This window comes from Lycorma delicatula, chromosome 3 (assembly GCF_047948215.1).
Source record: "Lycorma delicatula isolate Av1 chromosome 3, ASM4794821v1, whole genome shotgun sequence".
NCBI classification, from domain to species: domain Eukaryota; kingdom Metazoa; phylum Arthropoda; class Insecta; order Hemiptera; family Fulgoridae; genus Lycorma; species Lycorma delicatula.
The window spans coordinates 166988029-167014776 of NC_134457.1; the positions used below are offsets into that span (position 1 = coordinate 166988029).

Below are 26748 nucleotides of genomic sequence, written 5' to 3' on the forward strand. Positions count from 1 at the left end.
ATGATCAAGGGCGTCTGAAGAAAATGTTGAACGTGCTCTGGTGTCTTCCCTGCTTAGTCATGAAAACATTTTTCAGGAAAGCCGGCTGTAAACTATCAATCCCTGTGATGACAGTAGTCCTCACAGACAGTTAGTTATCACATAGTTAATTTTAAGGAAATGTTTACACATGTGTCCATACCATTTACAGCATGAAGATGACTTTCTTGATCATATTGTGGTTAGTAAAGAGTCAAGATTTAATGTTAGTGGAAAACTTAACACATAATGTCTATAAATTCTCATGAACTCTGAGAACGGCACTCCCCAAAATTAAATATATGGAGCTGGGTCTAGATCAGTGTTTCTCAACACAACTGATACTGCAGACGAATAAAAATTTTAATTGTGAACCAGACAAAAAATTACATACCAAATTGAAGAAAGTACAGGGTTTTTTTTAGTAATTTGTGGACTAACTACCTAAAACGTTGTACGGTAGCAGTGTTTGGTTTTCTCAGTTTTGTGCATTATTATTGCCATTAAAAAAATGAGTAATAATGCTTTTAAAGGTTGTGACACTATGTAATAAATATGAAGTACACAGACTACTAAACTTTTCCTCCCAACTACCAATGGTTGAGAAACAGTGGTCTAGGTAACCTTACTGTTCTGCAAAATTGTGTTTTTCATTTACTGCTGGGCGAAGAGGCTGACAACCGTCAAGTTCTGTCAGATGGTGCTGGAGACCCTTAACCATGATACAAAAGGTGATCATTGCAACCATATGCGTGAGATTTGACCTGCCCGCTATAAACAATCCCTTAGTAATCGGAAAGGAGGGAACAGTTGAAATCGATGAAGCTTGTTCTCACGTCGAAAACATAATGTCGGCGGGTCTCCTACCTCGGTAATGAGTTTTCGGCAATTTCTGCCGTGAAATCAAAGAATGTTTTCTGTTTAGTATGCAGGAAAGACGTGCAGAAACGTTACTACCTTTAAAAGCGAATTATATTCTGCCGGGATCGGTAATTAGTAATTATTTAAAACGGCTGGCGTGTATAACGTGCCATTCGAAACCTACCGGTTAATTATAAACTCCAAATGGTCAATCAATCGGAAAATTTTGTTGACCCGCAAACAGCGCATACTCGAACGATGGAAGTACGTGAAGGTTGGAGTTGCAGACTACTATAAATAGTACGATAATTGCTTTCTCTTGCACGGTGGCAATTGCTCATCTGACGATCTTCCTGCTGTTACATCGCGTCGGGGTGTTCATTCAAGATCTTCAGTAGCTAGTACAAATAATAATGTTTGAAAAAAATCAACGCGCGCTACATTTTGTTCATTTTTATTAATCCTTAGAATGTGCTGATTATTATGTTCACTGTATTTTCTTATTACCTAATGTTGACTCGTAACACATAATCATTGTTTTAAAACGCGATTCAGTATAGACGGGTTTATTTACTTATGGTTGATCAGTTACTATCTACAACTGTGTAATTATGGCATATTTTAGTATAAATACAAATTTATCCTAATGGTAGACTAAGAAATTATTTCAGTACGATTGAAATAAGTGTTATACAAAATTTAAAATTACAAATACAGAGAAAACATAATCGCTGAAATTTTATAAATCAAAAGTATTCTTTTTAATGCAAAAGTTGTGAAATTTATTTAAAAATATTTTTCTAAAATAATGTTCGGTTCTATAGGTTATAAATAATCTCGATAACTTCGTGCTGTTGTAGTATATTCGAGCACTGGGATTACCGAATTACCTGATTTTCTGTCAGTTATATGTATAAGAAGAAATGAGCCTCACAAAGACTATCTTTTCATTTATAAAATTTTGAATTTCATTAGTTTTGCTCAGAATAATAATTTCTTTTTAAAATACAATACAAAACAAAAGAAACAGATAGAAAATTGATTTCGTATTCCCGTTGGTTGAATTTTGCTGTAATACGTAAAAGTATCAATAAAATCTTCAAAATGTTTTTCTTTTTTTTATATAATATCAGTCCGTATTTCTATGTCGTTTTTATGATAAAATAATTTAATTGTTGACGCAATTTAAAATTTACGTATCGACTAATGTACGTGCTGTATTTCGACTGTGACGCCTCATCATCGAATAATAGTGTTGAAATATAAAGTTTGAATATTTCAGTAGTTTATATTTTTTCCCGCTGGACGTAATTAATGAAAAGGGTGTAATTGTTATACAAAGATATAGCAGAGCCGTTCTAAAAAGGCACTTTTTCCCCTCTACTTACAGCCGTACATCTACTCCCCTCCGCAAATGCCTTGCTATAACTGCTCGGCTATACGTAAACGGTATCGACTGAAAACTATTGTATTTCAGAATAATTAATTCTACTTAAAGTATGATGACAAATAATGTCCAGAAATCGTCTTTTATTGTATTGAATCAATTTTTAAATAAAACAATTCTGAACTGTCTTTTAAAATAGATGAAATGCTGAAAAAATGATCTCTAGCTCAAAGAAACGTTTTCAAAGTGTGTTTAATATTTTGATTTTTAGTCTTAACTTTTATATTATCGTAAAATTACTAATCTTTGGCGGTGAAAAATATTTTTTGCGTATGTTTTATATCAAGTTAAAAATATTTTGCATTATGCCGGTCAGTCTCGGCGTAGGGATTTGGATATTTTCAAACCAGATTTTAGATCGGCTGGTCTCTTGATTGATTAGCAAATTTAACATTTTTCACGTATCATTTCATCTATCCTCGTTAAAATACGAATTTCCAAAGTTATAATAATAAAATGAAGTTATACGAACTATAATTAAAATATATAAATTTTGTGTAGTTTGGTCAAAAATATTTTTGTAATTTTGAACGAGTACTTTTCCACTTTAGTTGTAATGAAAATATTTTTGTGTGTTTTGCTGCTTAGATTACATTTTTAAAAAACAAGGTTTTTTTAATGTTGAAATTTTTGGAACAGTGTCCAGAAAATATTTTGAAACTCATGAATGGAATATAGCTCTCTCTTTGTAGAAATTTTTACACAGATCGGTTAATTATCTTTTAGTTTTAAACAGGATGATCTGCACAATAAATATCATTTGAAATCGTACGGAACAAAATTTAATTTCGTACATACGTAGTAAGAGATGACACGGGGGGGAAGTCGGTTACAGTTTCTAATATAATATGGCTTAACACTGTGGTGCATTCATACTGAATCTATTTAATAGCCAGATATTAATACGCTATAAAGGTTTACTCTATTGTATAAACTCTATATTGAATTCACCCCAAACCGTTAAATTTCATAGACGTTCGCTTTAATAATTTTTCCGACTAATTTGAAGTTTTGTTTCAGTTGAAATCACGAAATTATTGTGTAAATGTGACTATTATACATACTATAATTTCAAAAAAGTATGTTTATATTTCTCATCGAATATTATTTTTTAATTATTGTAGTCTCTAACTTAATCTTAATATGCATTTTTATACTAAGAAATCAAAAGATGCATGTGAAATGAGTCAATTTACGTCGGCGAAATTGTTGACTATCGAACTACGATATATCATGTGCATTAATGAGCGACTTAAATATTTAAAAATAAAGTTAACGGAGTTGCAAAAATTATAAATGAAGGGATGTATTTGTTTGTCAGTTTGGCAGCCTTGTCAAGGTCGCCCTGTGTATTCTCCTATAGGTCGATGTTCCCGCAGTTTGGTTTCAGATTCAAACAGCCACTCTTCAGCTTCTATTCTGTATATTAATTTTATATGTTATTTAATGACGATGTTTTCTTGAGATGATCTATACTGCTTAAAAAAAATCTCTTCTTTGAAATATAGTATTTAATTATATAATTTTTGATTTATATATGTCCTTCTGTAATCATGATTAACAACATTCACGGGAAGTTGGTCGTTTTTGTCGGTGAGTTTGTTTTTGTTTTTTTTTAGTTTTTTAGTTAGTTAGTTAGAATAGAAATTTTATTTTAATAAAAAATTATTTCTGTTGTTAACATTTCCTGTATACGTAATTTTTAAGCCGAAACAATTTTTTTTTAATTAATTGAAGTCAGCTATTTACTTTTTATAATATATGAAGTACAGAGTAGAAAAGAAACACGATGTGAAAATTTAATTTCTAGATTTTGATGGAAAAAAGTAGCTTATAAAAATAAATCCCTGCCTGCTTGCTTTGATCATTTTTGATAAACTACTGAATGAAATTCGTTAAAAACGTTTTTATCATTTTTATATTTTTAATTTTCGTTCCTGGAGAATAAACAGAATGCAAGTGATTTACAATTTTTTGTAACTGTTTGATTTAGCTTAAATTACCGATACGAATAATAAATATTACATCGAATTCTTAACTATGAACTGTCTAGGAAAGTCGTTGAATTCACCCTTGGCTTTTAAAAGTTGATTTATTTTTTAAAATTATACACCGAAGTTTGTACTGTAGCAAAACAATATTTATACAATAACAAATGTATTTCTTAAGACGATTTTTCTTATAAAAAATAAAGTTTATTTTGAAAATGAAGTTCCGTTTCACGCGAAGATTATCCGAAATATTACTATTTACAGCCGCTGCTAACTGACTTTCATAGATAAACTTACTTTTACGTAATTAAATAGTTTTTTATAACTTTTTTGTTTATTCCATGTTCAATATTTGCATATAAGAAAATTTGTCAATGTTATAACTGTTCATTTTATTACTTATGTAATAATTGTGATATACAGCGGAACACAATTTTTCCTGTTGTAAAAAGTACAAAGCATTATTTAATTATTAAAATTTTACAATTGAAAACAAGTAAATCCTGTTTACTGTTATTTATTTATTAACTTTAAAAGTACGCCCTAACCAACAACAGTCACATCATTTGTCTATTCATTAAAGTAGTTTGTATAATTCGTATGTTGAATACTTTTATGGAAAATCGTAATTTTTACAAGTAGAAAAAAGTTATTAGAAAATATATAATTTATGTATTGCTATAATAATAATAATAATAATAATTTTCATTTGATAATACATCAAATCAACGGATCGAAATGCAATGTTTAAATATCCATTAGAGCGAATGTAAATGTATCCTATTTTAAATCTGTCGTTATATAATAATAAAAAAAACTAAATTTTATAAATATTTCAACAATTATTGTTTGTCTTCTTTTTGTCAAAAATGTTCTCTTAGTACTCTATAATTTCGTTCGAGTAAGTAGTTCAATACATAATGTAATGTACATTATTAGCATTTTAAAATAACAGAGATAGCAGACATACTGTTCCATTGCAGTTCATTATATGTTGAATACATGAGTTCATGTATTGAACTCGCTCGTGTGATGAAATAGAAGTAGTCTATTTCAGAGAAAAATAAGACTGCAACAAGTGAAATGCGAAAAAAATTCAGATTACTGATCTTCGGTAATATTAAGCTCTTGTTTTTTTTTTGGCGGGCAATGATGCATAATATTTTATAAACTTTTATTAAATTTTTTTGTATTTGATTAGCTTTGCAAAATCGAGTAAAAATTACTTTTTCTCTTTAAAATTGAAGTGATATTTTGGATTTAATTTTTGCATCGGTATGACTGGAAATCTACATTTAATACAGTGAGAGAAAAAATATTTTACTATTCTTACCGAAAATTACGTAAAATAAAGTTGTACCATCGGTTGTTATCATCGTCTGAGCTATCAGTTATTAAGTAGCCAATCCTTTAAAATTATCTTTTAGAATACATTTTTGTTAGATGTTTATCGATATTGAACTGTATTTTTAAACAGTACGTGTAAAATATAAATACAGTTTTCCGTATATATTTTTAACAAACAAATAAAAATATATATGTACATATTTTAATTATCTAAAAACTAAATATGTAGACCGCGCTAGATTTGTTTATTTCTCGTAAAATTTAACGAATGATTTACCTTCATTTATTGATGCAGTAGTAATTGATTGATTAGCCTAATTTCTTATTTTCTCCTTTTATTCACGTACCGTACATCTGAATTAATTTTAAGATAAGAATTGAATAAACTTATCCGGTTCGAAATTTGAAAAATTTATTCAGCTACTTTAAACAAAAAGATAAATGTAATTTAAAATTACTTGTAACCAGCTCCGCTGTGTTAATACTTTCTTTTTCCTGTTTAGCCTCCGGTAACTACCATTTAGATAATACTTCAGAGGATGAATGAGGATGATATGTATGAGTGAATGAAGTGTAGTCTTGTACATTCTCAGTTCGACCATACCTGAGATGTGTGGTTAATTGAAACCCAACCACCAAAGAACACCGGTATCCACGATCTAGTATTCAAGTCCGTGTAAAAATAACTGGCTTTACTAAGACTTGAACGCTGGAACTCTCGCTTTCCAAATCAGCTGATTTGGGAAGACGCGTTCACCACTAGACCAACCCGGTGGGTGTACAACAATGTAACCTGCCTTACTTAAGGCAGGTTACATTGTTGTAAATACATTTTAGCAATTATTATTTTTATTTACTAACTTATTAACATTTAATATGGTGTAATGGCTCATTTTGCAGGAAAGCTGTGGTACTATAATAAACAATCTAAATCTAAAATCTGGTTTTCATCATCTTGTCATTAAATTAATTACTTTTTGTCTTTCTTTCAATTCATTACTTTTCTCATTAAAATTCAAACGAATACATGAATTTTTACGTAAGTATATACGATTATTTATATTTATATATATATATGTATATCCAAGGCAAGGTCATTTACTGGTAAAAATAAGTTAATGTTGGAGGAATATTAACTGTAACTTTATTTTTAAATATTTCACATTAGAGTTTTTTAACGTCTTCTTTGAGGAAGAAAATCTTCTATTATAAAACAATAGCTTTTTGCGGTTATGTCTATAATTAATGAACGTTAATTTTATTTTTTTTTTCTCGACGAAACTTGTAAACTGCTTATATATATACTGGGTATCCCAAAAGTCGCTTGACCGAGAAATACTCAAAAGCTGAAAACAATTGTCCTATTAAATCAACAATAAATTTTACTTTTTCAAAACCTTAAAGAGTTGCTCAAAAGGCCCATGTATTTCAATACTTATTTTACAGCGGTTTTTTTACACTTGTGATCAATTTTTTAATGCAAATCTTTGTTTGCGTTTAACGCTTTAAATTCATCGTCGATTATTTGTTTCAACTGTTGCAATTCTCTAGAGTTAAGAGAGAAATAATTTATTTTTCAAAATTCCCCAAACTGAAAGATCTAACGGCGTAAGATTACATGATCTTTGTGACCAGTCAGTTGCACCACGTCTCAGTTGATCCTCTCGTCAAAGTTGCTGTATTACTGCCAATACATTCTCTTACCGACAAATTGTAATGCGATGGAGCACTATCTTGTTGCCCAGTTAAATTAATATTTTCAAATAAACGATTATTTTGTAGCCCAGGTAAAACATTTCAAGGTAAGAATCACCATTTACAGTGCCATTGAAAAAGACCAACAATGCCACCACTCCGTACACCAGCCCACACGTTGATGTCTGGAACATTTAGTTCTTGCATAAGTACTTTGCGCAGATCTGGCACTCCAGTACACCCAATTATGACGATTGATACAACCGTTTAATTAAAAGGAAGCTTCATCTGTTCACAAAATGCGGTTTTGAAAGTTAAGCTCTGCCTCACAGCGTACTCAAGACGCCTGTCGAAGTCATCTTCTATTAAACTTTGATGCAATTGAGGACGATAAGCTTTTGCTTTTAATGCTTTAAGAATACGATGCACATTATTGCGAGCAATATCCAACTCAGCAGATCTTTTACGTATAGATTTCTCGATCAGGCGACTGGGACACCTATAAAATACATAATTTCCCGTAACATATATATATATATATATATATATATATATGAATTTGATTAATCGCCTCCAGTGATGGAGGATTTAATATATATATATATAAATTTATTAAATATACCGGTTATTTTACATTAACATATTTTCATATTAAAATAACTCGACTACAAGCAAAATTTATTATTATTTAAAATAATCAAAACATTATTGTTAATTAGTCGAGGTTAGCGAGCATAGGTTATGTTTGGTTAGATCATACAACCTAGCCCACCAGACTGGTCTAGTGGTTAACTCATCATAAACCAGCTGATTTTGAAGTCGAGAGTTCTAAGGTTCAAATCCTAGTAAAGGCAGTTACTTTGATACGGATTTGAATACTGATCGTAGATACCAATGTTCTTTGGCGATTGGGTTTAATTAACCACACATCTCAGGAATGGTCGACCTGAGACTGTACAAGGTTACACTTCATTTACTTTCAAACATATCATTCTCATACATCCTCTGAAGTAATACCGTACGGCGGTTCCGGGGGCTAAACAGAAAAAGGGATCATAAAACCTAATCAAACATAACTTACGCTTCCCATCCTCGTCTAGTTAACGTTAAATATATAAATTATATATGTTATTCTCCAAAACTGGAGGCGATTAATAAAATTCACCGATGATTATCCATAAACACCGAATTTATCAAATTTACCGTAACATATATACAGGTCATCTTCTAGGAAATTGTCGTAGAAGACGGTTAGTGATAGGACGAAACTAGTGGATGTCAAACAAATCAATTCGTGATGTAAGTGAAATATAAATTATGTCAATAAACATATAAAATCCCTCATCTGAATTAATTGAGTTCAGCAGTTGTTCAGTTCACTGGATCAATATCTGATAATATTCTATTACTCATCACTCTATTCTGAGTCGGGAGTAGATTGGAACTTACAGGGCTAATTTACCAGATTACCTACCCTGACTTTAGTACAATATTTTTAAAAGTAGTTTATAAGCACTATTACAGTTACTGAATGATCGGCTCCGTTATTATACGGTTAAAGATTTTTAGTGACCATTATTAGATCGAATCCATTATTCATTTACTCTGTTCCTTTTGTAAAGCCAAAACAGAAAACGTTCAGGAAAACATCTGATGTGTACACCACGTGACTTCCTTTTACGCCTGTAAATTACATATACACATTATTTTTAAATGAAAAGTACATAAAATTTTATTTCATTAATAACTTCTGATATTTTTATTATTATTTATAGTAATACATTTTTTTTTACAATCGGAGGTTAATAATTATTAATAAATCAATATATTTAAATTAAAAAAAAAATTTTAAAAAAATGAGATGAAGTTGGATTGGAACCGATGTACCCTTGTAAGATCCAAATATTTCATTAATTAAAATTTCATTTGGCTATAACTCTGGAACCAATGAAAATAAGTACCATTAATCATATATTGTTGAAAGGCTCTCAATGAGGGCTTTTACTGCAGTTAAGAAAAAATCCAAGTTTTTTTTTGGATTTTGGTCATTTTTGGTCCAGTCGATTGCAATCAAACGGGAAGTGCACAACTAGATATTACAATAATCCTAAACCCCAAATTTCAACATCCTACGGCTAATCGTTCTTTAATTACGTACATATATGCGTACGCACAGACGCCACGCCGAAACTAGTCAAAATGGATTCAGGGATGGTCAACATTGGATGCTTTCGTTGAAATCTGAAAACCGAAATTTTTCGTGATCACAATATTTCCTTTTCTTCGTACAAGGAAGTAAAAAGGAAGTGTAATATTATTTATGGGTTTTAATTTACTACGGTAATCGAAGATAAATTAATGATAATTATTACTGCTGATTAAGAGTTACGATAAAAGTTGTTTTCTGATAATCTATAGAACTCGGATCGACTACGATTATAAGTATAACGACGGTTACTATCTTTTGGACATGAGATTATGGTTTGCTATAATTTTTTTCTCTTCTTCGATTGTGTGGATACAATTAATAGAACTATTTCAGCTATGTCGGTCTGACACGATAGCCATTTTTACTATAATTCGGCTAACAATCTATTATAGGGCAGTATAATAAACATTTTAAAAAATTAGAAGAATAATGAAACTTAATTATTATTAATATAATTTGCCCGATTTATAATTCTATTATGTCGTCGTTTTATATTGATATTGGTTGTCATCAACCAGTTTGATAGTCATCTGATTCCAATTTCTTCAGTTAATAACGTGTTAAATCTATCTGAAACTACAGTCCTTAATCTAGAGTTAATATAGAGTTTGGCAAATAGTTTACAGTAATTAAAATTTTATTAATTATGTAATAATATGTATATAAATATATGTAAATTTTTTAAAATGGCTTTGAGTTTCTTGATTTATTTCCAACTGAATCGATTTTAAAATACTGTTTACGCTTGAATTCTAATCGAATTCATTTAAAAATGAATTCTAAAAAATTCATTAAAGAGTTCTGTAAACCTTGCGCGGTAATTGATGTTTTAATAAAACATTTATAAACGAAATGAATTATTAACATTTAAATTTTGGAATTGTTTTAACTAAATAGTTATGATATTATTTAGGAGTTTTATTAGAATTTCTTGGAACGTTGTTACTTAAGTGTTTTGCCTGTAATATACAGGTATTGAAGCATACTTTAAAGATTTTTTATAATGTACGTACTAGTATAAGCATTATTAATCATTTTTGTTTAGTTCCTCTTAAACACATTCGTTTTTGATAATCAGCCAGATATACAACTTATGAGGTGGAACTGCATTTGCTTTTATTTAAATACATAAAAGTACTAGAAAAGATTTATTCTTTTGATGATTCTTTGCAGTCAATAATAAAATCGTATATATTCCACATTTTGACATAAAAACGAAGCGTGTTAATATTATAGGTACTATGTAATAAGCAGACGTAATTTACATACATTTATTAACAAAACTTGTAGGAATTTAATTCTAAAAATGTTGATGTAAATAAGTCCGATAAAAATCAAATAAACGTTTTAAAAATTCAAATTTTACTGAAGAAGAAACAAAGCAAAAAATAAATGAAATGACAAACCAAAAAATTATTCTATTTAATTTTGTTTTATTTTTTTTAGTTTAATTTTCATACTTTACAAACTGATCGAAGCGATCTTGAAAGTTTATGCAAAATCTAGTGCGCCGTATAACAACAAAGGAAGCTTTTCTAATAGTATCACGGTCGTTCTTAAGATGTTCAAAAGCATTTAAAATTCGGTTCATTAAGTTTTTTTTGAGATGAGATTTTTCTGCGTAAACAAGTTCCTTTAAATGACCTTAGGAGTCATTTTGGGGAACCTAGGAGACCAATTAATTGGTCCACCTCAACCAATCAATCTGTTTAGAAAACTTAAGTTTAAATGCTGTCTAACGTCTTGTAAATAATGAGTTGAATAGCATTTACTGCCTTTTTTTAAGAGTCATCTTCTAGCAGTACTGGCTATTGATTTTGTAAAAACCTTTTGTACACAATACCAGAAAGGCGATTTTGAAAAATAAATGGTCCAATTAACTGGTACCTAATTATTCCACATCGTAGATTTATCGAAAATCGCGTTTGAAAGTTTATTCTTTAATTGCATTCGGATTTTCAGTTGACCACCTGTGAGTATTCTTGAAATTTTTTATTCCATTTATTGTAAAAATAGATTCATCGATGACTAAAATGTAATATTTCGATTTTCTTGTGCCAATCAGCAAAGAGTTAATCTTAACTCACTGTCACCTGGTTGAAAATTTTGAACAGTATGCAAATGATAAGGATAAAAGTTATCTTTCTTTAGCGTTCTACATTCTGTACTACGAGATATGCCGGTTCGATCTGAAATTCGATGAGTGCTGAGTCGAGATTTGCGCTGTATCATTTGAATGATATTTTCTTGTTCAAGTACGGGCTGTTCTACAGGACGTTCAATGGAACAAGCAACCGTTGGAAAAGATCTATTAGTTCGTAAGTTATTGAAAACTAAGGCAAATTTTTCGTGAGTAGGTATTCTTCTATTCGGAAATCTTCGTTCATATTCACGTTTTGCAGCCCGACTATTTTCATTAGTAAAACCGTGAACGAAAATAATATCTGCATATTCTTCTTTATTTGAAAATTTGAATGGCATCTTACTTTTATAAAAAAAGCACGAATTCTTTATACGTACATACAAATCACAAAACGCGCACGTATAATACACAAATCACAGATAAGAGACTAGTTATGATTAATAATAAGTTATTTGTTGAACAGCTGTACAATAAAATTGATTCGAATTTTGTTTCTGGAAAGAACAGTATTGCCAACTTTAGGTTAAACCTTTTTTTTTTGTTATCTTATTTAATCTCCGGAACTACCACTAGGTATTGCTTCAGAGGATGGGATGAATGATTTGTAGCGTTTGTGAAAATGCCATGCCTGACCGGGATTCGAACCCGGGATCTCCGGATGAAAGGCCAAGACGCTACCACTCGATCCACGGAGGCCGGCTAGGTTAAACTTAAAGAACTTTAATTGATACAGATTCTAGAAATTCTGTTCTTGTAGAATGTTGTAAAACTGTTTTGTAAGTATTTAATTAACTAAATACTATACTGTATTTGTTTATAATTGTCTTTTTTAAACAAATAAATGAATGGACTGCAAAAGTTTCCAGAATAAGTCATTTTCTTTTTTTTTTTCTGTTTCTTCTTCAGTAAAATTTGATTTTGTAAAACGTTTATTTGATTTTTATTGGACTTATTTACAAAACCATTAAAACTATTTAATTAAATACTGTGCAAGTTTTATTAATAAATTTTACCCATTTATTTAATATAGTTATTTGTAACAAAGTTATTGTACTGCAAACCTAAAGAAACGGTTTTCAGACAACAAAATTTTCAGTTTTACTTCAGATATAATGAAAACTACTGGAGATACAGTTTTGGAACATATTTTATTCCCTTTTTCAGGTCAAAAACCGTAGGAAATCATTAATTTAGCCCCTCAATTAACGTCCTAAAAATTTTAGTGTGACATTTCACCGGAGAGTTGAATTCTGGGCGAAATTTTTCGCTAGTCATATCTCGCCAACGAAGCGACGAGATTTATAAAAATCCTGAATGAAATAAATAAATTTGTTTTTAAAATATATTCTCCAAGGAATAAGTATGTTTGTTCAAATATATAGCAGAATATTTGTTTATCTCTTAGAATAATAATTTTAAACGACATGTAAAATTTCCATGGAATTGCTCGATCTGTTCTGGAAACATTTACTTCAATCTGCACAGAAGTGAAAGAAATAATAAAAGAATGTTAATTTTTCAATTATTTTTTATGCGTTCCAATTTTTTGTTTTCCTTTGCAATTTTTATCATCTACACGTCCCTCATCACTGAATTGATTACATCTTGATGTCTTAATACGTGCTTCACCAACATTATTCATTTTTTTACAACATTTTGATATAAATTTCTCTCCTCTTCTATTCGTCTTAAGATCTCAACATTCCTAATTTTCAATGCCTGTAACATTAACTTTCATCGGTCTCTGCTGCTATTTTCCAATCTGTTTTTCTGTTTTCAAATTTCACTATCAAAAAGCATTGCGGTCCATACAAATATTTTTAAGTGTTTAATTTTTAATTTAATATTTGATGGTAGCATACATTTTTGAGGGTATTTAAAGTTCTGCATCCTTGAACCAATTTGCATTTGAGTTTGCATTACTTCAGTCGCTTTTGTGGATGGAATAAAAAAGACTGATTTTTAAAAAATATTAAACACTATATAAAATAAAATTCATACTAAAACAATTATTTTGTTGAAAATAAAATGAAACGGTTAAAACACTATGTTTTGTATCACAATTCGTTTACTAACAGGTTGTTCCAAGAAGAAATCATAAATAAATAGAATTACAGTAAGAGCTTGAAGAGAGGTTTACAATGAATCCGCTCAATAAAACATACATCAGCTTAATACAATAAGACATAAGGCAATAGACTTATAGGACTTATATTTCTCTTCATTCGTCTAAAGGCACTTGCACAGACTCACTTCATAAAAAGTAAAAAAACAAAAAATCAAATAATATTAAAGGATAAATAATACCATTCGCGCCGGCCTACGTGGCGCGAGTGGTAGTGTCTCGGCCTTTCACCCGGAGGTCCTGGGTTTGAATCCCGGTCAGGCATGACATTTTTTCATACGCTACATTTTCCATATCCCACGCACAGGATTCAAGCTTATTGTGGTGATGTTATCAACAACACAAAAATGAAAAGAAAAAACAAAACAGTAACATAATTAGCCTATGAAAGGAATTAGAGCCTTCATCAGGCACAGAAAAGATGCTCGTCACTAAAGGAATGTCATTCCAGCCGATAGTCACTCAGACCCCTCCAGGTCTAGCACGAGAAGGCGTTTGAGTCCCCGTTCATCCTCACTATTATCTAGGAGTTTCAGCGCTAGATAGTTCTCATGGTTACCTGTCGTTGTTTGTAATATGAACGGAACCATTTTATTTCTTTGCTGACATAAGTCGATCAAGAATTGCTGGAAGGCAATTCCAGACGGTCATAAATTTCTTTTGTTCCTACAAACCACGGCGCCTCTGTAATGATTATTGTCAATTTATTCTGGAAACCTTGTATAACCTAAACGTTGCTCTGCTTGTCTTACCCCATAACTGTATATGGTACGTCCAAACGGGTTTCAGAATAACCTGGTATATTAAAAGTTTGTTGGGCAGCGACAAATGAAAATTCCTGCTTGGTGACCAATAAAGCTCCTTAAAACTGATGTTTAGCTGTTTTTGTTCTCTTTTACACGATTCTTTCATGTCAAGCCAAGATCAGGATGGAGCCCGAGGTACGATACTTGGTCAGAATGCGGGATGAAAACGTCGTCTAGGTTGACCCGGAGACAGTCACCCCTTCTTAACGCGAACGAGATATGACTATTGTGATTTAATTTTATTCTCCGCTTTGTTAGCCACTTGCCGTTCAGGTCTAAAGCAATATTTGAATCTAAAATAATTCCAGTCGGAAGAAAAGGTAGAGTTTTGGGTTACACCAAAACTCAGGGAATCGGTAATAAAAAAAGGCATCTACTGGACACGTAAATAAAATATAATAAATATTTCTCTTTTTTACATGTTAATCACTTAACAGATCGTTGAATTTTTCAGGAGGCTGTAACTTAATTTTTTATTTACTTACTTGAAATTTTAATCCGCGATTCTTGCATTGAGAGTATTATTGAGATTGAGATACTGTTTTCATATAACAATAATTGTAAGCGACTCAAAAAATGGAAAAAAAGAATTTAATATTACAGAGTTATTTGAAAATACAGCTTATATTTCTATATCTGGATCGGTTAACAATGCCGTGTTTATATATGCAATCGTTACGTAATTATTTAAGTTCCTAATTTGATAAAGAATGGAAGTAATAAGGGGGAAATTATTTGTACTAGCCGGTTAGAGCTCGCTTCGCTCGTCCGACTTTCTACCCAGGAGGTTCAACCCGTGAACCCTCGACATGTTCGTATCCTCATGTTTGTGATAATATTAAGTATTTTAGAGATATTCATTAAAGAAAAAATAGATTAGTTAGTAATTTTACTTAATTATATTTCTGTTACCATGGTGAAAATAAAAATGTGAGCACATACAGCAAACAAATCAATGCACAATGCTTTTTTATTCGATAGATGACTTCGTCCAACAAAGGGACCGATACAATTAACGAATGCATTTTTTCACATCTAAAAATACAAAAATGTAGATGTTAAAAAAATACTTTTTTGCCTCTCAATTTGTTTATTTACAATCGGTTCCGAGTAAGGAACCGCAAGTAAATCATATTATAAAAAGCACATGATAAGGAGTTTCTAACGAACACCATCAATAAAACGTATATGTACAAAAATATATAAATAAAGTACATCATACATATATATAAATTTCACGTATAAAAACACACTGAATAAGACCTCATAGGTGCAAGAGTTCACAAAAGTCTAATGAAAAACAAACAAAAAAATTATAACATCATTAAACGATAAACAAACAAATAGTAACACAGCAAGCTCAAGTAAATGAATATAAACATCTAGGCTTCTAATCAAGGCACAGAAAGATACTCATCGTATATTTGATATACTAGCTTATTGATAGAGTAGCTTAAGAATCACTCAGATTCCCTCATCCAACTCATGTAGGCGTTTTAATCACCGGACATCCTCGCTATTGTCTAGGAGATTAACCGCTAGAAAATCCACATGATTATTTAACCGGTGTCTACAATTTTAATCGAACCGTTTGACCTCTTCGCGAACGTAAATTTCCTCATTCCGAGTGATCCTGGTACCTCTGCAATGGATCTCGCCAACTTACTCTGGAAACTTTGTATGATCTCAATGCTACTCTTGCTCGTCGTACCCCATAGCTCTATACCATATGTTCAAATCGGGTTTAGAATCACCTTGTATATTAAAAGTATGTTCAACAGCGATAAATGTGAATTACTGTCTAACAACCAATAAAGCTTCTTATACTTAGAGTTTAATTGTTTAATTTTTCTCTCACGCGGTACTTCTACGTCAAATGACAATCAAAGTGGAGCCCAGAGTAGTGGATCAGAGTACGAGATGAAAATGTCATCTAGGTGAACCCGGGGACAGTCACCTCCTTATCACAAACGTAATATGACTTATTCTGATTCAGCTCTATTCTCAATTTTGTTACCATACGCACATCAAGTCTAATACAGACTGGAGCTTCGTCGAGGCTAATTATGGGTCTTCATCAATAATCAAGATTGGTGTATCATCAGTAAACGAGGCGTCGGTGACATAGTCCGGATCCGCAAGTTGAGTACAGGACTAGTCCTAAAACGAAGCCTTTTGGAACCCTTAATCTAACGTCAAAATATCATAAAACGAATTTATTTATTATTTCAAACGTTTAAATCGAATTCCTTTTCTCATTTAACACGTGTTACTTATATCGGCTGGGATAACCTGTAAGCTTTATTGCAGTAATTATGAATTAGACGATGTATAATTTATGTGAAGTGTTATTGTTTTACATATATTTAAAAAAGATAGCATAAAAAAAGGAAAAGATATTGATGTTAGGTTTTTAAAAATAAACAGTATTGATCTTCTATTTTATAAATTGTTTATCAAGTGATATGAAGACTGCTGCTTAAAATTTATGAACCGTTTTATATCATATTGTAAAAAGAAACAACATTAGGGAAATTTTTTATTTTTATTTATTTTTTTTTTTAGAAATTTTAAACAAAGATGAAATAAAATTAATTTTCTATTTCGTATAAGAATGGAAATTCTGAAACCATATCGAAATATAATCTTTAAACTTTATTACAACACCGTATATCGTCAAGGAAAATATATAAATGAATTAACATTTAAACATAAACATTTAATATTTAAAAAAGAAATTAAAATTAAGAATTTGATTTTAATAATGGACAGTTGTTTATAAGCAGGATATTCAATTTTTGGGGATCTTAATCCAGGAATTTATTATGTAACGGCATGTTATCACGAGGTCGGAAGAATTCAAAATGAGTCGTTTTCCATCGTTTATGAAACGGTATCTTTATATCTTAATATTACAATTTATTTTGATTTTAATATTTAAAAATAATTTTACACATTTCAATAGGAAAATTATTCCATTTAAATTTAAGAGTAAACCGGATAACAAAATTTTCTTTATACACTGAGGTCAAAGACTCTCGTTAACTACGTCGTTATGAATTTATTGACATCCTTTTTGTTCGAATTTTTAGGGTATATTTACATAATTTTTTTTTCAAATAAAATAAAAACGTTTAATGTAAAATTGTTAAATTTAAATATTATTTAAAAGAGTAGCGTGCATTTTTATATTTGGTTTGGATTGTTGCCCGGTGTACTGAGTCATTCAGGGATGTAGTTATAAAAAAAAAAGAAGAAGAAGAAAAGTTGTCTATAATGTTAACAAAGCAAGTGTTCTATCTCGTATACTTATAATACCGGTTAAATATTTACTAACAATATAAAATACAGGTATGTGTGTGCAATATTACTTAACTCCTGATCGATTGCCAATTTCACTTTCATTCAGTGTTATCATTATTACTGTCATCATTATTGTTTTTATGTTTGGCCTCCTAACTTATTACTGTACCTGTATTAATATACTCTATTTAGGTTACAGTGTTTATTTCAGCTGTGATGAGTTAAAATACTTTTAATAGTATATTTATATTTTTGTTTATAAATCAAGGAATAAATGAATCATTTTAATAAAAAAAAAAATTACTTTAAAAAGATCAATCAGGCTTTTTATCGGTAGATTTATTTCACTTGTCTATTTCCCTCTGTTCTAAGCCAATATTTTAATAGTGACATCATAGTTACATTCTAAATCTTGGTTTATCTAATACGAGATACACTTATTTTATTTTTGCTTAGAGATTTTACCCTCTACAAAATTCCATACAAAAAAAAATATCTTGAATATCTATGATCGTCCAACTTGTATTTTATGATACATAATTGACAAACTTGAAGTTAATTCAAGTTCCGTTGTAATCTACAATATAATTCAAGTTCACACTATTTTCAGTTATGACGTTTTCTGACATCATTCGTTTCAGTTCTTTTTTTTTTTTATATCGTACAAGTTTCACTACAATAAAGATGCAACTTTCAAATACATATTTCTAATTATTTTTTTCTAATATCTAAATCTATTTAATACTAGTGAATTCATCTTTCGGAAAGCGCTCCTTTCAAAAACTAGTTTATTTTGATGATTGCTTCGTTTCATTAAATTTTTTAAAATTAAATAGTAAAAAGCTAATCAAATACTAATGTATTTGGTAGCTCAAATGGAAAGATTTCTCTACATTTGTATACGTTTTATTTTTCTCTTTTTTATTATCAGATCGGGTTTCTTTTCTGTTTATCATTTCATACTATTTATTATTTATTAAACTCAATTTTATTTGGTCGCAGAATAACGACATCAATAGAGGAATTTTAACATCATTATATTTTTATTTGAAAAATAATAATGATTTTAGTTTTATTTTTTTGAAGTCGTTGAGGTAGAAAAATATCCACCGTTGAAGATGACATTTGTATTTATAATCTTGTGCCATTGTAAAATATAATATACGAAATATACAAAGTGTATCGCGGAGTTCTCCCTGGACTTTCGTAACCTCTTTTACTAGTGAAAATAATGGAAGAAGTTCATAATAAACATATGTCCTCAAATGCTTCGTTTGCGAGTTAAGGCTTATGAAAGATTTCGCTCGGAATTCAGCTACCCCGTTGAAATTAAGTCGTACTGAAATCTTTAAGACGTTCATTAAGGAGCACAATTAGTGATTTCTTATGGTTTTTGATCGGAAAAATCGAATAAAAATTGTCCCAGAACCTTATCTGCAGTATTTTCTGAGAAATCTGGGGCTAAAACCAATAAATTAGGGTAAGAAAATCCTGTTCTTTATATTTGACATACAATAAACTTTGTTAAATTGGTAAAAATGGTTGGTGATATTAAGGAAATTAATCTAAACGCTTGAATCTTCTGTTGAAGTTTAGAAGAAAATAAAAATTACAATTAAAAAGACGATCGGTCGGCTACTGATTTGTTTCTAGGACATGAATGGACCCTTCTCAAATGAGACTGTTTTTAATTTTGACTCATCCTGATTTCTTAATTTTTGTTTTTTTTTTTAATGTGTACGTTACAATCTGTTTAACTATTGACAATAAGCAACCCACCTTCTCAGTCCAATGAGATGAGGATGACATGTAACAAAAAGTAGTCTTGTTCAGACTCAGGCCGACCATTCCTGAGATCTGTAGTTAATTGAATCCAAATCACCAGAATACACCAGTATCCACTACATAGTGGTCAAATCTGTATACAAACAACTAGCTTTTACTAAGATTTGAACCTCAGAACCTTCGAATTTGAACATCAACTGATTTGCGACAATGAATTAACCACTAGCCTTCTAGCCTGGTGGGCTAAATGTATAACAACCATACAAAGTTTTTTATATCCATTTTAATGAATTTGTAAATTATTGGTTTTGTAATTAATAAAGTATACTACATCATTAAATAAATTACTTAAGAATTTATTATGATATTCCTATTTATATGTGAGTGAAGGTGAACATTGTTTTGCTCCCACTGAGGATCTGACCTTGTTCTTGTAAATCACTTGGAAATTGTTTATGTTCATATTAAAAAAATTATAAAATTATACATCGGAAGTACTTTGTACACCTGCTTTGATAATATTTTTATTTTAGTATACTAACGCAAGTCTTTTTTTTGTTTTTTAAACTAAACAGGTAATCACTAGGTAGTGATTACCTGTTTAGTTTAAACAGGTAACTTATTTTTCTTACCAAAATTTTTGTAAATTTTAGAAATAAAATTTCTGACTACTTAAAATGTCTATTAGTATGGGGGACTACTTGTAATAATAACAGTGAAATTATCCAATGGTTTAAAAACAAGGTGCTCAGAATAGTATCAGGGCCTCCATAGTTCACTGGGAATGATGAGGTTTACAAGTATCTTGGAGATACATGAGGACCAATCACAACAACATATCAAAGCTGGGCTAACATATGAATCATCTGGTGCTGAATTTACTTGACGATGATAAGAAAGTAAGATGATTGAGGAGGCTACATGTACTGGACCTTGCTGATTTTTGAAGGCGTGGATAATCATTGGAGTGCATGACCCATGATACAATACAGTGGTTATTATGTTAAAGATAGTTTAAACTTTAAGAGTTTAAACTGGAATTTGACATATTTTGAAGATGGTGGTTGACTGAGTCAGCAGTCTGATTCTCTGCTGAGATTTCAGTATCCTTATTGTTTTGTCACTCTATTTTTTTTATCTGACTAATATATGTGTCATTACTTGAATGAATTTAATGTTTTGTGAATTTTTTATCTGGCTTCATCTGACTTTACTATTCGTTATCTGTTATCTTTGTTTTTGTTAACTAATTGCTTCATTTGTGTCATGAGAGACATATTATTAATACTGTATTTGAGGTGGGCTATCTTAGCCAAAAATTTTATTTATGTTGTAATCCTTTTTTTCTTTTGGCGACAGAGAGTATAGTCAGAAAAACAATCGCTGTTTTAATATCTCTTTTATAGAATTTTTACACAGATAAAAAAATCATGGAAGTTTTTACTTTTGACTGGTATAAGTAGTATTTATGTTGTACTTATTGGTAAAGAATCAAAATAATATATTAAGATGAAATAGAGGTTTTTATAAAATAAATACTAGTTGTTGAAATAAAACACTATGTTAATACAGTTTTCCTTAGAAAGTCAAATTACATCAGTAAGTCAAAAACACTCGTAGATTATCAGCTGACTCATGTAGATCTCATGCTCTTATGAGTCTCTATTCATTTCACTCCATTGTTTAAATAAATCTTAATCTTGTTACCATACATAGTAATTGTTCTTATAGAAAAGTCTCATACAAAAAAAATAAAAAGAAAGCAAAAAAAATCTCAATGATTATTATTTTAATACAGAATATACGATACTAAATATTATTCTTTAAATGTATTTTTCTGGACTTTCATACTAAATATGTTATTTTAGCATTCATGGTGTATGAAATGACTACCTCATGACATTTACAAAATGTCAACTCATCTATTCCACATGGATAAAGTTTGATGTAGGTTAATGGTTTAATGTATAGACAGAATATTTTTTGTTACAGAGAAGTAAAAGATAGAAAAAACTGATTAACCCTTCAAGAAAAAAAAATGTCTAGGAAGGAAAAGAATATAATTTGTTTTTTTAGAAGGTTTATAAAGAGAAAAAAAAATTAAGTTTAATATATAATATTGACTAATTTTCCATGTACACTTCACCCTTATTTTTCATATTTACTGGATTAGTCATTTTGTTTATCATTTGTTTTCTGCTCCTTGACCATTTGAAAAATTATGTAAAAAAACCAAATTTTCAGTGGGTGATAACCTTAAATGTGAAAAATTCCAAAACAAAATGTTTAAAATGTATAAAGTATTTAGTATTAAAAACACTGAATTTTTTTTTTTGTTGCAACATTAAAATTAAATTCACAATTATCATTTACAAAGCACAAATATTTCTATCTTCAAAAAATTTACAAACTATCATCTTTAATCCTGACAGGGGTGACTCCCATGTATGTGATAGTTCCAGATGTAGCCTGAGCACTTCTACTGTATCTAGCTTTTCCCGGTAAAATGGTAGTCATATTTTTCTTCAGTAAGCTGGCTAGATAGAATCCTCAGCCTGTAAATAGATATATACTTGAAATTTATAGACATAAGGCAGGAAACTAGGAAGAATCTCCAATCAACAAGATTTATTATCAGTATCTGCAACAATACAAACAAAATAAATTTTTTACAGAAGCAGTTATTAGAAGAAAAAAAATTGCAATTATCTGGTAGTTGTAGTGTTTCTTTCTAATTATGTAATCAGTGTAAATGTTGACTTGAAGGATTTAATTACAGATTTTATTTGAACTATATGCTGTCTGATAATGACCAGTGTTTTAACAATTGTTCTGTGACATCACACTCCAAATTTTGAATGTTATCCTATAGTAGTACCATCTACTCAATCGCTACGCCTTGTATATGACGTTTCATCAGCAGTAATCATCTCTATAATTTCAATGATTTTTGTTGTTTTGATGTTTCTCTTATCTATTTGTTTCTCTTAGTCATAGTTACTTAGCTTGCTCTGAAATAGCATCCAGATATCAATAATAGCATAATGTCAATCCTATTGCAACAGCAGCGCATTCAAAACTAAATAAGACAATTTTATAAACAGAAATTAACACTAATCCTTGCCAGATAGAATAAAATCCTGTTTCATTAACAAAATTTAAACCTATTAGCTCAAATGGATACACTATAAAAGAATGCCAATTAAAAAAAGCCAGAGGTCATTATGTACAGTGTCCATAGAAACTCTAGCCTAAATTCAGTAATCTTATTGCAACTGCTTAGATATGAGATTTACATTCTGTTTTTTATCCAAAAGTGTACTTTCATACCTCTTCTGATGAACATATTTTAATTTTACATACTTATAATCTACATACAAGGGTTGATATTTTAAGGAAAAAAAGTTTTTTTTGGAAAGAAAAACAAAAAACATCAATGATAATGAGAAGAAGGTTAGGTGCAGGAGGTGGTGAATGGGGCACGATTGGAGTTATACCCATTCAGTGAGCAATTCTCCTCTAAGCTATAAATAGACAAATAGTCAGAAGAGTATTATTGATCCAATAGAGTACAATATGTGGTTAGTTATATATTATGATTTTTTACATGTAAAATAAAATTTTATTCCACGTTGTAAAGATAGCAATCATTTTGGTTAATATTTATTGATTTTTCAATAAAAACTATCTTTAGATGAAATAGTTGGTCATTTTTAGTTATTAATTTTATGTGACGATTTTGAAGAGGAACGTATATAATTTTGCACATTCTGGGATAAGTAAAATTTTAATTTTTCTGTAATTTGATATTTTCCTAAAATGTTTTCTGCCTTTTGTGAGGTGAGGCTGTCTGGAGTGCGGAAATGTATTATTTGTTTAGTTTTAAGCTTTCCAACTAATTTTCTTAAACTTTTATGCAGAAATACTTTGAATATCCCAGTGAAAATAATCTATATAACCTTATGCTACAAGTATTCAGTACTTAGAAACGACGATCACAAACAAATGAAAAAATATCTTCATATGATTAACGTAGACGATGTAATTTTGTTTTAAAATCTTCCGATTGAAGTAGGAGGAAAAAGCTTAAAAAAATACCAATAAAATTAGGTCATTTGGTAAGCAAAACTTGAAGACACACTGGAAAAAAAGGGTTCAGTTGAGGTACTTTTTTCTACATTAGCATCATTTCATTTGGGGTCAACCTACCTTTTACTTTCACCGCCTACCTTTTACTTTCTCGTCTATAATTATAGCAGAACTATAGCTTCAAAAGGGAAAGTATTCTAATCGGTCCAGTTTGGGTTATGATATGCGGTGATATTGGCGGTGATATGCGGTTATGAGATGCGATGGAATCTTTACGTTTTGATACCTAAGGAAGCCAAAAATTTTCTGGATATTCGTATATGCGCGCGCGCGCGTGTGTGTTCGGTGTCGCACCCTAAATCACCTTATATCTCCCAAACTTCTTGATCGATTATGATTAAACTTGATCAGATTACTTTTATATATGGGGCATGATGCCAATAAATTTTCAACTTAAAAGTTCAGGGGGGTGAGGCTATAAAGCAAGGTCACCCTCAGTATCTCGAGATTTCGCCTAATTAAGGTCTTACTGTTTATAGGCACATTTGTTAAGACAAAAAAATAATATTTTATTTATTAATAATAATAATAATGAGCAGGTAAAACAAAATCCAATACGAACAGTTTTAATAAAATTAAGGGTTAGGAAAATCCAAAATAATACCGAAAAATGAGCGGCACCTGTCCTCGTATCTTCTGTAATTGCCAATAGAAGGGATGGGGATTCTCACTTTGATACTTATTGCTATAACCACAAGACGTAGAATGAATTAAATGTACGTAATACCACATCTTTGAAAAATAGGATATGAACGCTTATGAGCAAGAAATAAAGGTATTGAAATAATGATAATACGTCAATTTTCTATTCATTCACTAGTTGAAATGAAATTTTACACGTACTGTGGTTTAATATAAAGGCTATTTTTTATATGAAAGCTGTCGTTTTAGAAGGTACCCCTATGAAGCGTGTTATCATACGTTTGTTAATAGAGAAGCTGCATTTTATGAGTTAAGTAATAATTATTATTTTTCTATGTAACGTCTGACATTGGTCAGAGTTGTAAGGTGTATCTCATCGATGTCAATTGAAACGAATTAGAAGCTAAGACAAGATATTAATAAAACAAATTGTTTATTATTTCTTGACTAATTTAGTCATTTATGTTTATTAAAAAAAAAATACTACATGCATGGGCAATGCAGTAAATACCACAAATTTACTCATGCATGGGCAAAAGATTAAACTAAAAAATACCTAGCCCAAGGTGAAAAGTGAACCCAAAACCTTTGAAATGTATAAGTTGGTTGCCAGTTGAATTGCCTACTGAATTAATTACATTTGTGTAAGTAATGTTAATAGAAAAGTTATTGCGTTTTTTGCCATAATCAATTTTTATTGTTTATTTTATAATCTGAAGGCTATTTTGATCTTCATCGTGATACCATGAGAAGTTATACAGAAATGGCTATATTTATCAGGTGTCGAATTATGGGTTAGAAAAAATAATTTCTTTTGCCTCCCACGTGCTGGATGATGATTGATATATAGGAAGGAAAAATTGCGACTGTAAAATTAATAAATCTCAAATTTTCACTGGTCATTACACATCAATATGATTCGAAATCTTAAAAAACGTGTTTTTTTATTTTTTGTTATGAAATAAGGCAGAAATAAATTATTATCCAACCCATCGGCATTAATTATTTTAAAAAAGAAACTTGTTTGAAATTAAATAAGTAACAATGTAAATAAACTAAAAAATAAATAAAAATGAAATATAAAATAGGTATTCCTGCAGTATTTAATATTTTTGTAATTCTGAAGTTTGTCAGGAGAAAATATTATACTCCTTAACAAAAAATTTAAAAATTAGTAATGCATTTAATTAATCAAACAATGCGTAATACAGTTTTTATTTTTATTATTTTTCTATATCCATTGTATTTATTACATGTTTGACAGTTGAAAAATTAACCATTTTCTATCTTTAGGTAATAATTTCCAGCATTAAAGTCGTGATGTGTAGCGTTCTATCATTTTTTTTTTAGGTTTCAAATTATAGCTTACGTTTAAGAAATCTATCTGTTTATTTACGTAATAATAATAGGTTACCGCTCTCTTACAGTTACTAGATGAAAGATGAATCTTTTATCGTGTGAAAAATGCCATGCCTGACCGGGATTCGAACCCGGGACCTCCGGATCAAAGACCGAATAAAAATAATAATATAATAAAATATACTAATTATTTAAAATATGAAAAAATCAAGTGTTTTTATGCACAATTTGTCCTTCGTTTGATTGCAAAATTGTTGTTTTTCTAACCTTTTCATGGATAGAAATTAATTTATTGAAAATTTGAACAAGATCATTCGATGATCTAAATGTACGAGTGTATATGCGTGTATGCGCAATTGAAAACCTTTTGTTTCTTTTTGAAATCTATTAAAAAAAAAAAAGATGAAAAATATAAATGATGTTTAAATATTGTATGAAAATATATTTGCAATATGTTGTCCAAAACGAGATTTGGAGTTTTAAAGTTTGTTTTTTTAAGTTCATTATTATAATTTTTTTTATAGATGCTATTAATAACGATATATAATTAAATATGTTTTGATTTTCTGGTTGGTAGTTGGTGTGCTAATTAGTGGTGGTTGTAAAATATATAAAAAATAGTTATTTTTCTGTTGAATTTAATTAACTATGAACACTTAAAAGGTTGATTAAGTTTGTTTATTTTGTTATGACACAATAAGTATACCCAGTAAAACAACTGCGAAATTTTAATTAATTAACTTTTTTGACAATTTAAAACATTTTAGCATAGTTTGTCTGAATACCGTAAATTTAAAATCAGTTTTGATAGGTTTAAATTAGTTTAATCGTATGCTGTTGTTGCTTGTTGAAGGTTTCTGTATAACGT

The 26748-nt window shown here is 29.9% G+C and overlaps 1 protein-coding gene across 5 annotated transcripts in view; it reads left to right on the forward strand.

Annotated features, from left to right (window-relative positions):
* The first annotated feature begins 3700 nt into the window (after positions 1-3700).
* LOC142322178 (xaa-Pro aminopeptidase 1-like) overlaps positions 3701-26748 on the forward strand; it is a 160941-nt gene continuing 137893 nt past the window's right edge. For 4 of the 5 annotated variants that reach the window (XM_075360954.1, XM_075360952.1, XM_075360953.1 and 1 more), the window contains exon 1: positions 3701-3919. In XM_075360954.1, the coding sequence (XP_075217069.1) occupies positions 3880-3919 (40 nt within the window). In that variant the 5' untranslated portion in view covers positions 3701-3879. Of the gene's footprint in view, positions 3920-6564; positions 6704-26748 lie in introns of all 5 variants that reach the window. The other variant, XM_075360955.1, reaches the window with a different exon arrangement.